The 15,789-nt window shown below is 43.0% G+C and overlaps 2 protein-coding genes across 8 annotated transcripts in view; one reads left to right on the forward strand and one right to left on the reverse strand.

Moving 5' to 3' along the window:
• Nucleotides 1-5,406, reverse strand: part of TECPR2 (tectonin beta-propeller repeat containing 2) — a 47,637-nt gene extending 42,231 nt beyond the window's left edge. For 3 of the 5 annotated variants that reach the window (XM_061997623.1, XM_061997621.1, XM_061997624.1), the window contains exons 1-3: nucleotides 4,711-4,791; nucleotides 464-748; nucleotides 228-356 (exon numbers count right to left, since the gene is read on the reverse strand). In XM_061997623.1, the coding sequence (XP_061853607.1) occupies nucleotides 228-356; nucleotides 464-697 (363 nt within the window). In that variant the 5' untranslated portion in view covers nucleotides 698-748; nucleotides 4,711-4,791. Of the gene's footprint in view, nucleotides 1-227; nucleotides 357-463; nucleotides 749-4,710; nucleotides 4,908-5,298 lie in introns of those variants that run through there. The other 2 variants (XM_061997626.1, XM_061997625.1) reach the window with 2 other exon arrangements.
• Nucleotides 5,384-12,268, forward strand: CINP (cyclin dependent kinase 2 interacting protein). 3 transcript variants are annotated; one of them, XM_061997627.1, is made up of 5 exons: nucleotides 5,384-5,472; nucleotides 6,339-6,507; nucleotides 7,752-7,878; nucleotides 10,002-10,131; nucleotides 11,937-12,268. In XM_061997627.1, exons 1-5 carry the CDS (start codon nucleotides 5,466-5,468, stop codon nucleotides 12,137-12,139), a joined length of 636 nt encoding a protein of 211 aa, XP_061853611.1. In that variant the 5' UTR covers nucleotides 5,384-5,465; the 3' UTR covers nucleotides 12,140-12,268. The 3 variants fall into 3 exon arrangements, with proteins under 3 accessions (XP_061853611.1, XP_061853612.1, XP_061853613.1); XM_061997628.1 differs by lacking the exon at nucleotides 5,384-5,472 and adding an exon at nucleotides 5,657-5,746; XM_061997629.1 differs by lacking the exon at nucleotides 5,384-5,472 and adding an exon at nucleotides 5,813-5,837.
• Nucleotides 12,269-15,789: the final 3,521 nt, after the last annotated feature.

A 15,789-nucleotide genomic window follows, 5' to 3' on the forward strand; every position in this document is an offset into this window, starting at 1 on the left:
TACAAATGAAGGTCTCAACAGCAATTTTGAGTAAACATATATGTTGTAATAAAAAGCTTGCCTTTAGATTACTGCTTTTATAAGCTTAGCATATGAAGTCTAAAACATATTCACAGGTAACTCATCAGGCAAAACTCTCTGGTTTTCACTATTATAAATAACAACAATAACCATTGGAATTCCCCCCAGTAAACCTCACCACAGTCTAGCTTAATGCAAAGACTTACCTGTTTGTTTCTTCCAGGCAATGAAGACACCAGCTGAAAAACAGCAACGCGGCCTGAGGCTGTACCAACAGCAACTAGATCATCGAAACAACTCAACAGCTTTACAAAAGTAATAGATTCACACTTGCCCTGTTGAAACAAACCACAGGTAAAACTCGTGATGTCAGCGAGACACAACCTGCAGCTCAATTCTGAGCAACTCAGCGTCAGCAGAAGGGGCAAAAGTTCATGTTTACCTCAAAATTGTATTTTTTCATCTGATTTAGATGTCTGCAGTAGAGATAAAGCATTCCAATGCTGCTCCCCACTGCAATGTAGTCCTCATTGGTATCAAGTGCTGTGAGGTATACCACAATAGAACGAAAGCCTTTTTGGATCTTTGCAGGAATGGCATTGAGAAGATAATATAAGGGACAAAACTCCTTAAATATAACTGGTGAAGCCACAGATGCCATAGCAAGCATTGGCATCAGCGATTTTAAGGCTGAAATAAACACATCTACTTGACTACATAAAGAAATCTGAAAGACAAAAGCAAAAGACACTTCATTAGCTTCTCTGGAAAGAGCAGATGGTTAAAGGAAAGCCACTGTTTGCAAGCAGGGACGCAGAAACTCTTGTGTTTTGTTTTCCAGAAAGAAAAAGCAAGTGAAACTCTTCTAGTGACCAACAAGTTAATCTTAGAAGAATGTATTTCTTAAGAATAAGCTTATACCTTATGTTCAGTCACTACCTAAGGAAGCATGGTAATTTCTAAACACAGGATAACCACTTCTTGCAGCTGTGAGCTCATCAAAGTTGAGTTCAAATGCAGTGTTTCTTCTCATCTGGCTAGTAAAAGAACCATAAGTGCTCTGACGCTGAACAGTATTTCTTCATTTACCTGCAAACTCTACCCTCAGTCCTCCCAGTGCTGAGAACACAGATTATTCATCGTGTTAGACAGTGCTCTAAGATCAAAATGTCAAGCTTATATTTATGTTCAAGTCCTTGATGCCCCACACCAAGAAAAGCAACTCAGTTGGAACTACATCCACTATATAATCAGGTAACCACCAGAAAAGAATAGTGTGGGAAGAAAGAGACAATCCAAAAATGAAGGAAACCCCAGTTGGAGAGATCCAGGAAAACATCCAGGTAGCAACTTAATTTAGAAAGATCAGCAGCAAACAGAAAATAACCCACCATATGCTCATGTTTTCCTTTCTGGTTACGCAAATAATTTCATGCTGACAAGTGACACTGTAAATATACTTAGAGGACAACTCTGGTATCTTTCTGAGAATAAAGGAAACAAAATCCTGCTTGCCTTTTGCAAGTAAAACCATGTAGTTGGAGTTTATCATAGTAATAATGTACTGGGATCTTCTGAAAGAGATGCTGTGATCATAACATACGTTGGGTTTCTTTAATTAATTAAACACAGTAATTTTCCTAATCGCAGAGCGACAGCCCTTGACAAGAACGTTTTGTAGTAGCTATTCTCCTCACAGGTGGCTTTAGAACACAGAAAAGGAAAGAAACCTTCACTTCTTGAACTCTGTTTTGCCATATGCAAGTCAAACTAACAGAATGGTTTAGAACCTACAAAAAAATACTTGCAGTTTTCCAAGACAATAACTTGGGGGTTCTGCAAAGACAAGGTTTTCTGTGGTTGTTCAAGGCTGTAACACTGAAGATTTTCTTAAGCTTCAGCAGTTATAACTTCCTTAGGGAAATGAAAAACAGAAATATGCCAAGTGAAATTCTACACTTCTAATTGCTCAAAATTATACTGTATATTCCTGCTGCAATTGTGCCTAGTTTTTATTTCCCTAAAGATGGAAAACAGCATTTGTTTGGCAGCTCCATACATTGGAGATATCAACTAAACTAATAAGGAAATCTGTTCTTTTTTAATACCTCCATTACTGTGCAAAGCTCTGATGTCTCAATTTTCAAAGTATTTCTGTCATTGTGCAAGAGGATTGAGCACACAGCTTTGGGCCCTGCAACAGTTGCTGTCTGCATGCAATTCCACTAAATCCAAAGGGATTATTTGCCTGACATTGCCATTCAAGCCCACGTTAGACAAGACTGCAGGAATAAAGATTGGTTACTGGACCCATATTTTATCTGTGTTACCAGAACTGTCAATAAATAAGTTAGTAGAAGTTACTAGATATTGTTAACTGTGATCACTTTTACTGCTTGCTAAAGTGTATAAACTAATTCCACTGTCCTCCAGTGTTTATCACCTGTAACAACATCCTCTTCATAACAATATCCCAAGGATTAACTGAGGTGTCCAAACTACTTTTCCATTCAGTTCCTTTCAGAGTTGTTTACTAAGTTAACACACAGCCTCAGTGCATTGTCACTTCTACAGTATTTTTTCAACACCATCTATTTTACGTCTCCTGCCCTTCACCATTTACTCTCTTCTACCTACAGCCAACTAAAAAAACACAACTTACTGCTCAAGTCTCATTTGCCTTTCTAGACACCCTGCTTTGCCAGTTTAGTAATTTTTCTAGTTTATGGCCTTTTCTTCTTTCTTTTCTAATAAAATGAAATCCAGTCTTTGTCCTGAGTCTCACATATACAAATCTTCCTCTGTCTAATCTCAACTTCCACCACTTCCCAGCTACTGCCTCATGAATTTCACATATTTGGGGGTTTTAAGTCCCCTTTGTCACCCCTACAATTCACATTTTGTGATCATCCCAAGCTGCTTTTGTACCTGGAACCATCTCACACTGCCCAGTTGCCAAAGGACCTTGCAAGTCCTCAAAACTCATTCTCTCTCTTAGTTACCGCCACTTATCCTTCCAGCTCAACTGATAAAAACAGAGTCATGCACTACAGACTATGCAATTATGGAAATCTGTGTCCTCCAGAAGAAGATTATTACTCTTTCCTCTACAACAACACTCTCTGCAACCTGATGGCTATTTTGGAAGCTTATATACACTTAGGTTTAAAAAGATCTTTTAAAAAGGGACAGATTGAGAGCATGTTTTTGCCTCCCTGGAAAACACTGGGGAGAATAATTTCTTGTCATATATTAAGTTTTAAAAACCTGCATCAGTTTAGGGTTCTCCCTCTTCCTAAAACTTATATATAATCTTATTTCAGTCTTCTGTGATGGGAAAATGGCACAAAGCAAAAAAAATGCCCCTAATAAATGATAATTTCTGACCATCACACACCAGTTTCATCTTCAGTGGTTTACAGAGTAACAAAACACTTGCACTGAAAACATATAACTGAAGGTTGAAATTATCACTTTACTAAGAATACTGCTAATTAAGTAACTTTAATCTATCTAAAACAGATACACAAATGACTATAGAATTGCCATGTGGCCTATAAATTCAAAACCACTGCAATTCTCTGCTTTTGAGACTAAAGCCTTCGACGTTCTCCTGCCCACAGTCGTGTATCACACGCAGTCTCTTCGTTAACAGCTTTAGGGTTATTTGTTATCTGTTTTTCCTAGTTCATTAATCAAGGGCAAACAGTAGATATAATCTATTTTCTCAGGCAGATTTTGGAACTGGATGCCCATGTTTCCCCTCTGTCAGTCACAGTTACTCTGAAGTACGTAACAGCTGCGTAGGGCAAATCAGCTTGTCCTAAGCACTTATCCAGCAGCACAGATAAAGCAGAGAAAAACACCTTATGTTGCACATCAAAACCAAGCACCAGGCAAAGAGAGTCCTTCCTTCTCCACTCACAAGGGTTGATAACAAGTTTTAAAACGCTGCATTCAAGGCTGTGTTTTGAAAAACAGCCTTTTAAACATTTGTTCTGGTCTCAGAAAACAGGAATAAAGCTCAACACTGCATAGCAGAGGCAACCAAAGCAAGAGATAATCCCAGAGCTGAACAGATAGGCAGTGGTTAACGGTTCAGTGCCAGGGTATGCCACAGATTGACTGCAGGAGACTAAAGTTGTCACCTCATTTCTCTGAGCCCGTGTCCCGTCTGGACCAGAGGGACACCAGCTCAGATGCTTTTTATTCTTTGGTGTGAAAGTTTGAGTGTAATCTTTTCAGAGTATGGACAAACTCATATATATAACCACAGCTACAGTCTCTGATCTCAGCTAGATCCTGACAACTCAAAAGCAGTTTCATTTTCTAATACTTCTCACATTTTTAGCCTAAGGAGCAGGCTAAACAACTGCCACATGTCCAGAGCTTTGCACAGCAAACAGCTACCAAGCAGAGGGCACGAATTCGCAGCCCCGTGAACCAGGAGCCGTTTTCACGTGTCCTATCTGTGGGCACAGAAGCAGCACACAGGTTGCAATTACGCTGATTAACGTCCCGCTCTACGTGACTCCTGAATGCTGCGATTTTTGCTCGGAAAACAGGTTTTTTGGAAAGAAAAATAAAACCAAGCTGGCAAATCTAGATGACAAGAGATGGAAGGGACAGAAAAAGGAGTCTCTGGGGTGTCTACAAGTGCAGGGGCTGCAGAAACCAGGCTTTACTTACTCTGACGGTCTCGGGACGCCCCGTCTCCCTAGGAAACCTTTCTCCCGTAAGTGTATTTCTATATTCTGGCAGATGTTTCAACCTATTCCTTCCTAACGCGCTGCTTTCAGCACCTGGGAGGTTGCAGCTCGGCTGACAGGTGAGGAAGAGCACAGCGGCGGGCTCTCGGACAGCCAGCCAGCAACACCAAGTCGCCTTCCCGCTGGCTTTAGCTCAGCTTATATCGGATTTACCAGCTGGACCCAGCGCCCCAGCCGGGCCGGGGCCGGGTGGCGAAACCCCTCCAACCGCTCCGCGGGCGTGTAACGGCCGCCTCGCCCCTCGCCCTCCCGGACGCCACAGCGCAGCCTCACCCCCGCGTTCTCCCAAGGCGAGCCGCCGGCAGACTGATGGAGAGAAGGGAAGGAAGGAGGGAAGGAGGGAGGGCCGTCCCGCTCCCCCTCACCGCCCCAGGCTCTCCCGCTCAGCCTGGCCGCAACAGGAGAGCACGGCAGGCCCCGCCGGCGGCGAGCGGGGAGGTGAGCGGGAAGCCGGGGCGGCCCCTCAGGCAGGTCCCACCCGTCTCCGCGAAGACGCGGCCTCACTCACCTCAGGGGCGCGGAGCTGCCATAGCTCCGAGGGGCTGCGGGGGACAGGCGCGGAGCGCGGCGTGCCCGAGGCCCCGAGGCGGCGGCCCCAGCTGCTGCGCCGCTCGGCTCGGCTCGGCGGGGCGGGGCCGGACGTGAGCGCACTTCCGTGAGGCGGCGGCGGCCGCCATGGCGGGTGAGTGCGGGCCGTGGGGCCCGGCGGCCGCTCCTCTGGGCGGTGTGGGGAGGGGGAGGCGGCCGGGAGCAGCCGGAGGCCGGGGCCTGGCGGCTCCTGTATAAATCAGTAAGGTGGCTGTGTCCGCTGTGCCTCGCCAGCCTCCCGGCGCGGTGCTCTCACGGGTGGGTGTAGGCGAGAAGGGTGCTGGGCGCCTCGGCGGGGCCCCCCAGAAGCGAGCGACAGCTCCCATGTGTGTGGGCTTCACGCTTGGGGTCACTTTTCAAGCGTCTCTGTGAGTAAAAGCTAAACCCAGCACGGTGGCGATTCCAGCCGGGCTCGCAGCCCCCTCTGCTCCCCGGGACAGCTGGAGCCCTCCCCTCGAGGTGATGCTTGCAATGCAGAGCAGGTTCCCTTGCGGAGCCCACACCGTGTGAAATGGGGGCTTTACAGTCAGCGGGAAAGCACCCGCTGTCTTCAGTGGGACCCAGCTTTGCCCCAAGCATTTCAGGCTCACGTGTAGGCAGGGGTTAATTCGGATGTCGTCGGCATGAGAACTGCACGCTTGCAGTAATCCTTGCCGCGATTTCCTGTTGTCATGAGCTGCATTAGCATATGACTATTGCACACTGACTGAGCACTGCAAAACCACTGCTGTCCAAGTTGCAATATCACATCTCAGAACGTGCTTGTGAGGTTTTTTTGTCGATAAGGCTGATAGAGAAGGAATTGCATTTCACGACTGAACACCATCAGTGCAAGTTCCATTTTACTTTAATCAATATGTAACAGTAAAGTAAGGAAATTCTTCACACCAACAGCTGCCAGAGGGCACACCGATTTGTGTCTGTATGCTTTAAATGGCTTGAATTTATATTCTCATACAGCAAAAAGCCCCGCTGATGGTACTCCAAGAAGACCTGTTTTATCTGTCAGTGCAAGGAAAATCAAAGATAATGCAGCAGACTGGCATAATTTAATGATGAAATGGGAGAGACTGAATGATAATGGATTTACTACAGCAAACAAAATAGTCAACATGAAGATCAGTGAGCAGTAAGTACGTTAATGCTGATAAGTGAAGACAGCATAAAGGTTGCCTTTAATGAGAAATTAATCTGTTTTCTTCACTAGAAAGTTCTTTTTGGAGATGGAGGGAAAGAACCTGTCAAAGTGGATAAACTAGATCTTAGATCAAACTTGGCATTTGTGCTTTTTTGGCTGCATAAACTATTTACATTCAGATAACAAATGTAAAGATTAAAATAATCTCATAAAGTAATGATGTTTGTAAGAACTGGAAAATGTTTATCATACATAGTCAGGCATAATGGATGTTTAAAATACTTACAAAGCTAGAATCTACTCCTGCAGATCTCAGCTCCTGGGAGTTGCCATACTCTCTTGCATGTTTACACTGAAGCCAATGTTACAGAATTTCACTCAAGTGAAAAGTTCTGCAGATTTTAAGAAAGAATCAGTGATTTATACAGACAAAAAACTTGTAACAGTGATGCTTTAAAAGAGAAAACCCACAACAAAAACCGCCCAAACCTCTACACTTTGGTAGGGCTACTGTCTTCATGCTATAAAGAAAAATACACACAACTGTAACAGGGTTTTGAGAAGAAATTTCTTCAGAGTCCTGACAGCTGAACAGGGTTTGTCTTGGAGATAAAATCTCAGGAATATTTTGTTGTAATGGCCTCAGATGTTGCTTTTGCTCTCTAGCAACTCCCTCTCTCCTGTCTAAGTTTACAGCTTCTGTGGGAGAGTTGGCAAGACAGGGTAGGTGTCTGCATGTGAGCTGCTCTGCATTCACAGTTAAATGTCTTACCTTAAATTGTGCATGAAGGTGAGGCACCAGATTGTCAACTGGAGCAGCTGAAGCCTGGGCATACTTTGTCCATGAAAAGAGAATAACCTCCAGCACAGGGGCAAGGTAAAGTGGGAAGAGGTGTTATCTTAACACCTCCACCTGTTTCTTCAGAGCATGTGCTCTAAGATAGAATAATTCTGTATTCCTCTGAAGATTGTGGTACCAGCCCCAATTGCTCACATGGACAGTTTTGTCTCTTACTATTTTTATGTAGGAATCCCAGAATCTCGAGGGTTGGAAGGGACCTGGAAAGCTCATCCAGTCCACTGCCCCTGCCAGAGCAGGACCAGCTAGAGTAGGTCACACAGGAACAGCCTACGAAAGAGAGATTTTGCAGGATTAGATCACGTGGACTTTAAATCTGCACAGCCCAAGGAAACCTATATGCAGCTGTTTATTCTGCCTTGTGTTTCTATTTTAGATTTGAAACCAACAAACTGGAGGTAGCATGTGATAACAGTGCCACAAAATCTGAAAAGCCAACTCCAAAATACAATGAAGAACTGGACAACTGCTGTGCAGAATTACTTGAGACCTTCAAGCATATGGTAATGCTCATTTTTCAATCTTAGCCAGTGTCAATCAATTCCAAGTGCATTCAAGTATAACATAATAAATCATCCTCTACTATTTGTTATACACAGAAGACTGAGACTTTCTTCATAGCTCTTTGGCTTCAAACCAAAGTGATTGTAAATCCAGCGTGCACCATTTATTGTCTTGATTGGTGAATGTGGAAGTTGGTGTTAGTCTGCCTTAGAATTCTACTCTTCTCTTTAGAAGATGATGTTCTGCAAATGAGTCATACCAAAAAATGCATTCTAAAACAGCACCTGCTTTCTGTTTTCTCATCCTGGATACTCCCTCTGTTTAGAGCAAAACAACAGAGCATAAAGCAGTGCTTTACCTGCCATCCTATGCCTGTGGCAGTCTTTGATCAGACAATGCAGTGAGCTGGTTTTGGCTGGGGTAGAGTTACTTTTCTTCACAGTAGCTGGTACAGGGTTATGCTTTGGATTTGTGATGAAAACAGTGTTGATAACACAGGGGTGTTTTTGTTACTGCTGAGCAGTGCTTACACAGAGCCAAGGCCTTTTCTGCCTCTCACCCCACACTACCAGCGAGTGGGCTGGGGATGCACAGGGAGTTGAGAGGTGACACAGCTGGGATGGCTGACTCCAGCTGACCCGAGGGATATCCCAGACCATATGGCATCATGCTCAGCATGTACAGCTGGGGGAGGAAGGAAGGGACATCCTGAGTGATGGCATTTGTCTCCCCAAGTAACCATTACATGTGATGGAGCCTGGCTGTCCTGGGGATGGCTGAACACCTGCCTGCTCATAGGGAAGTGGGGAGTGGATCCCTTGTTTTGCTTTGCTTGTGTGCACCCCTTTTGCTTGACTTATTAAACTGTCTTTATCTCAGCCCACAAGTACTCTTCCAATCCCAATGTGTAGGGGGAGGGAGTGAACAGCTGTGTGGTGCTTAGTTACCAGCTAGGGTTAAACCACAACATGCACTTACATTTTTAGTCTGCCTACCTGCATGTTGTGTGCAGAACTCCCTTCTCTAGAGAGCAGAGTAAGGTAATAATTATATAACCCATCTTTTTCTGGATACATTGCTGGAAATTAACATCACCTGTCAGTTTGACAGGAAACAAAGCAAGTTTTTTTGCCTGACACTGTAATTTAAAATTCTTATTAAAAATAACTTCCACAGCCCTCTGCCATAGGCCCATTAAAAAGATGGCAGGCCTATTTTTAGTATAGACAGGATACAACAAGTCCAGTATTTAGAATAAGCAGGAAGGCTGCCAGATTTTCTTCAAACTTTGTTCTATGAGGGAAAGAAACAGTAATTTGGGGTTTTTTGTTCTTTTAGTTTCCCTTGATGTAGTTTTATGTTCAGATTACCAATTTTTTATTGTTCCTGAGTAAGAGAAGTCTCAGCCAGTGTTAAACTGTGTACTGAACAGAGCTACTGCTGACAGATTTTATTATTCACTCCTTTGGAGCCTGCACCAGCTCACGAGTTTATAGAAATATCTGTAATTTAGCTTCTTGACTTCAAGATACCTCCTGCAACTCCATTTTTGTTGCAAATATTAGTCCGCATCAGGAATGCACGAAATCAGGAAAACATGAAGTGGATGGAATGACCCACTTTTTGAAGCAAGCTGTTAAATCAGCCTAGATCTGTTGTCAGTTGTAGCTCGAGCTGGTTTTCTCCCCTGCCACTGATCTTCTGAAGTCAAATTTAAGTCATCTCAATATGATAATGTAAGAAAGCAGGTGTTTATGCTGTGCCACACTTGTTCATGGACAGCCTGATGTTTTTCCCCAATACCAAATTGCTACAGGAGAACCCCAGAGAGAGGTGACAAAATGAGAGAGCACGTTGATACATTTCTACACGGGGAAACAATGATTATACAAAATCAGAGTCAGTAAGTCACATCTGCAGTGTTCAGAATTGTAGGTTATCTCCTATTAAATCTGGATATAAATTCCAGCTGTGATCCCTGTCTGGAGTTTAAAAAAAAGTGAATTAGAAACGTTAAGACTAAATATTCATCAGAAATAGTGTATTTTGTAGAAATGTTTAAGATGACAGCAGCCTAGTGTTCCTGAGATGTTCAGTAATGGTACACATTCATCATTTGCAGACAAAAATACAAGGGAAAATGGAAAAGCTTACTTCAACTACTAAAGCAATCTGTGACTTGGAAACATTTCACCGTGGAGCTGGGAATTGCACAGCACCCTTCTTTCATACATGGCCCACACTGTACTTCTGTAAGTAAGATGTTATCTCAGCTAATTGTGTTGCATCATGTCATCTAATTTAGGACTGAAAAATAAACCCTTTTCTCTGTGTCTTGCCTTAGAGAGAGAGGGTGTATCTGTCTCCTTTCTAATTGACTAATCAATAAACACATGAGTGCACCACTTGGCTGCACATACTGCTGCTGACTGCTTGTGTGAATTGCCAAGCATTGTCTGACACACAACAATTACAGCATGAAACTAGGCTTGTCACAGGCTTCCAGTGTCCAAGCTGCAACAATCCTTTGTAGAGAGAGACATATTTGCAACTTGGTAGTGTTAAGCCATAGGTTTAACTGACTGGACTTAATTACCTGACAGTTAAAATGAGGTCTTGGAATGCAAAGGACTAGCTATACCTTAGTTAATTTGCAGCCAGCCAAAGAAAATTTCCTCTGATCTCAGTGTCAAGGCAGCTAAAGAAATGTTCAGTTATTGCCTTCTATTAGTATCGACCCTTTTAGCATTCACTTGATGGCAAAAGGCACTGCCTCCCAGCTGGTATTGCCACAGTTTTAAAACTGTTTGAATCAAGAGAAGCCTGATTGCATGCAAACCTGCTGCTTTCTTTGGGAAATCAAAGTGGTACCTTTGTGAAGCCCTGCTTCTTCATTACCCAGCCTAGTGGGAATCTTCTGCCAGCATCAAAAGGGAGGAATGATAAAGACAACTGCTGTCAAAATGCTTGTGACTGAATCGTTTAGTGATGCTCTCTACCCCACGAAAGATTAAATCCTCCTGATAGTTCAGGCTAAGGTGGAAACACAAGATCAGTTGCTCTTTTTATATGAAATTTATTTTTCAGCAAGCCAAACAATTAAGAATGACAGAAACATATTTTACTCCCCTACCAGTATTGCTAGCAGAACTAGTAATCATACTAGTTTTCATAGAGTCATAGAATCACACAATGGTAGGGATTGGAAGGGACCTTTAGAGCTCATCCAGCCCAACCTCCTGCCAAAGCAGCTCCCACCTAGATCAGGTCACACAGGAACGTGGCCATGTGGGTTTTGAAGACCTCCAGAGCAGGAGCCTCCACACCCTCCCTGGGCAGCCTGGGCCAGGGCTCCCTCACCTCACACTGAAAGAGTTTTTCCTTATGTTTAAGTGACCTTTTTGTGTACCAGCTTCATCCCATCACCCCTTGTCTTGTCACTGGATACAACAGAGAAAACTGCTGCCCCAGCCTCCTGACACCCACCATTGAGATATTTGTAACTATTAATGAGATCCCCCCACAGTCTCCTCCAGACCAAACAGCCCCAGCTCACGTTAGTTTTCACATTACACACTTAAGTTTTGGTCTGTTGTTTTTGTTTTACTGTCATTTTTCACTACCAGTACCACTTACTGGTGCTCATGGATTGCTAAAGTGCCTGACAGCATGTGAGGACATCCTTTAAATTAGCTAAAACCAACAGTGATTCTACAATGGGAAGCTTCTATTTCAAGAAATCAAGTTTCAGTTATTTGAAAGAATACCTGTAGTTGCTATTTTTACAGTGGGTCTTGAGAATGCTTATTCTAGAATTAAAAGGAGATTGATGTCAAAATCACAGATGTATAAAATACATTCAAAAGCTGATAAAACTGTTTAGCATTTTCAGTTCTAGTGTTCAGGCATTATTAATGCTGTAAAAACCAAGATGTCTACATGTGGGTAACAGTTTCTATAAGGTAAGGTATTGTAATGATCAACATACTAGAACTGAGGTTTGAGAGAACTGCAGAAACGTTCTGGTGGATGTGCCTGGTTTTTCAATCCATTTCAGATGAAGTTGCCCTGAAGCTCTCTGAGATGTACAAGAAAGAACTACAACTCAAGCAAACAATTGTACAAGAAATTGCACATTCTGCTGACCAGGATCTGATGATGGTCTATTTATCATCGTGGTTATACCAGCCTTACATTGAGAACAGCAGCAAACTCCTACTTGAAGCCATGCTGCTGGAAACAGGGCATAGGCAGTGCTAGACCTGCCAGTGCCACGTGGCTTGCTTCTAATGACACTTCCATGAAACTGAAAGGGTTAACTAATTCCAAGGATTTCCAAGGAAGCTGAATTTTTGTAAAAACCATTAAAAAGACCTTTCTCTGTTTGTATCTGCTGTCTCAGCTGAAGCTCCTTTCTCTGCATGGGACAAGCTAGTTTTGTTGCTGTCATGGTTCAAGCCAAGCCAGCAGTGAATCCAGCCCCACGCAGCCACTCACCCACGCCCCTCCCCACACCTGTAAGATGGCAAGAGGAATCAGAAAAGAAAACCATAAGTCATGGATAAGATCAGAACAATAACTAAAATAAAACTACAGTAAGAAGAAGGAAGTATAATAATAGTAACTATGAGAAACAAAAGCAGAGAGACAAGTGCTGCACAACGCAATCGCTTCCCACCCGCTGACTGCTGCCTGAGCAGCCATCAGCCCCTCCTGGCCAAACCCTGCTCCGCCAGGTTACCCACTGGGCAGGACATCCTGTGGTTTGGAACAGCCCTTGGGGTAGTTTGGGTCAGCTGTCCTGCCATGTTCCCTCCCAGCTTCTTGTGCATACACTGCCACCCCCCACTCCAGCCCACTCAATGACCGGGGAGGGAGGGAAGCAAAAACAGCCTGGATGCTGTGTAAGCACTGTTCAGCAAGAACCAAGACATCCCTGTCTTATCAACATTCTCTTCAGCACAAACCCAAAATACAGCCCTGTGGCAGTTACCAGGAAGAAAATAAACTATCCCAGCCGAAACCAGGATAGTTCCATTCTAAGTGCAACAGAAACTACTACAGGCAAGAGGCTAAATCCCCTATAATCAGAGAGAGGTGAGCACTGCTTGGTGGGCTGGGAGGGATTCAATGCACATAGATGCCTACAGCAAAGACTTTAACTACCATCCAAGTCTAAAATACCTACACCTTGTCCCCTGCACCATAGAAATTCAGCATTTGCTGATCATTTGTGAACTGAGGGGTTTTTGCATGGCTTCACAGGGCTGGTGCTTTCATACTTGCTTTATAAACAAGGAAAAGGAAAGCACAAAAGCAGGATTCAAAAGGATCTACATAGTTTGGCATATGGTTCTGAAATACCACTGCAGACACAAGTGTGATTTCTGGTTTGAATTGATTATTGTGTGGTTAGGTACAGCACCTTTGCAGAGTGATCTGAGCCTGAATGAGCACACTGGGAACGTTTGGTACAACTCACCATTCCACAGTCATGATATGAAAAGGTCTTTCCTCTTTTAATTCACTGTAACTTTTAAGAGATGTTTCACAAAAGCATCTGTTGAATAAAACCAAAACCTGCTTCAGCTCTTAGCCTTATCCCATATTGTTTACTACCTGCTCTAGGGCTCAGTGAGTTTTTCCTTGGATTGGTGTTTCTGATGTCAGGTGGGTTTTGTTGAAAGGTGTGCCTCTGTATTCTTGGTTAGCAGCTTACATGACAAGAATCCATGGCTCAGACTCTTTCTATTATTTTTCATGCTGCTTTCTTGGAAAAGAGAAGAGGGTGTCCAGAAGAAAGAGTTAAATGCAAAAGCTGAAAAGCCTAATAATCACTGTAGGATACTGTTATGTGAGACCTGGGTGGCAAGGAGAAGCTACTACACTTGCCCACCCTTCTATAACTTTTAGCTGCTATTGGCAATTACCACTTTTCAGGAAAGTGTATTACAGAGTGTGTTACAGATACATCCCCAATGTGTAGTCAATTTAGGCCTGCTTGCTTTATCATCATTAATAACCTGAATTCCTCCCACTTACTGGTTGCCTGGATGACCTCCTCCTATAGAAACTGCTGATTTAGGTCCCCCATTTCACACAGTTACAGTGTTCCTAAGTGCTGTTGGCTTGTAGAGCCCTGACAGCTCCATACCCTCGAGTCTCCTTGAAGTAACTATTTGACCTAAAAGACGGTGCCAGTAAATGCACATTGCTAGGAAATGACCATAATGGCTGTAGTTTGATACCAGAGAAATCATAATGAAAACAATGATATTCTGGAACAGATTCCTGACAGGGAAAGTAGGGTTACTTACTGGACTCATTCACAGCTGAAAGCCCAGCAGCTTCACAAGGAAACACACGCGTTTCCTGCAGCAACAGAACACACAGACATGAATTAGAAGAGTTTTCTCGACATGTTGCTCTGTTCAATGACAAGGTTCTTTCTGACAGCTTAATGGTGTTCTATTCTTACTCAAGATTTCTGGCATCTAATAAGATTCTGCTGTAGCTCAAGAATAATACAGTCAGTTATGAATAGATTCGTTGGCTTTCATTATTTTTCTGTACAAGTGTTCCATCTAGTTTAACAGCCACCTTCATTTATGAGGAGAGCCAGACCTTTGTCACTATGGAAACACATTCATATTTTCTAAGGAGAAAAGGTTGGTTCACTTACAGAATCATTCTTTTAAGATGAGAGGGGGTGCACTGTATTTCCCAGCATGTGCAAATCCAGAACTGAAGCAGATTTCATTTTCTGCACAGATGGAAGGTATGGTTTGTTCATGTTTCTTAGAGGAAACCAGTCTTCACATTCAGCCCCCCTTCTCATTGCTGTCAGACACAGGAAGATTACTGTAAAATCATTGCAGAGAAGGTTTGTTATTACAGCTCTATGCAGTTGCCTGTTATATTGAAGCCCTCAGATGCAGCTATTAGACAGTCAGTACAAAAGAGTGCAATAATGAACTCACTGCAATCAAACACTGAAAGACCAGCAGAACCTTCCTTGGAATAGTATCTTCATTTATCCTGTATCCTCTAACCATTACCACCTCCTAAAAAAAAAAGAGGAAAAAACAACCCAAAACAAACACTACAACATACACCCAACCATGAGACAGGAATATGTGACTGATATTCCATATGACTGATGTCTTTCACCCCCACCCATAAAATGCCCTGCTTGGGTTAATGAAATTAATTTTCTACTTAAGCAACCAAGGGGAAAAAAACCCCAGAAACAAAACCAAACAAAACCCAAACCAGCTGTATTAGAGAGTAAAGTGTATTAGTATAGTGAAGATTGTTTTGTATCTGAATTGCCTCATCTCTTGTTCAGATTCAATTAAGTTCTTCCACAGTAACAAGATGGTTTTAGAAACCCAATGAAATGAAAATCGTTGTTCCCACGATTGCAGAACAGTTCCCCTGCATGTCACAGGTTGTTTCAGCTCATTTGGCCACTTACCTCATCAGCCTCATGGATTCAGAGATGAGGGGACACACGTTTTCAAAAGCACCTTACCAGTTTTCAGTCATGTCTACGGCAGCTCATGAGTAAAATAAAGTCACTTAAGGCTATTCTCTTTTACCTGCTAAGCTTCTTGGACAAGAAGCTATTAGGAGCTCTCCACACTCCACAAAAGTACTGTCATTCAAGCAATATACTCCCAGTATGACAAAATGACAAGATCACTGTACATAAATAATTGGTTAAGCTTTCTGTCTGCATAGAGAAACAGGGATTCTAGTCAAGGACACTGTATTATTATTAAATCCTACAGGGCAGTGTGGAGCTACTGGGAAGGTCAAAGCTTAGAACTCATAAAAGAAGCCTCAGCTGAAAGAAAAAAGGTATAATACAAGCCTGACAAAAATAGACCATCACAGACTGCAATAAG

This window comes from Colius striatus, chromosome 6, assembly GCF_028858725.1.
Source record: "Colius striatus isolate bColStr4 chromosome 6, bColStr4.1.hap1, whole genome shotgun sequence".
NCBI lineage: Eukaryota > Metazoa > Chordata > Aves > Coliiformes > Coliidae > Colius > Colius striatus.

Excerpts from the sequence above, each read along its gene's own strand:
- CINP (XM_061997627.1), top strand. Across the intron at positions 6,508-7,751 it reads AACATGAAGATCAGTGAGCA|ATTTGAAACCAACAAACTGG; the intron begins GTAAGTACGTTA and ends TTTCTATTTTAG. Across the intron at positions 10,132-11,936 it reads ATGGCCCACACTGTACTTCT|ATGAAGTTGCCCTGAAGCTC; the intron begins GTAAGTAAGATG and ends AATCCATTTCAG.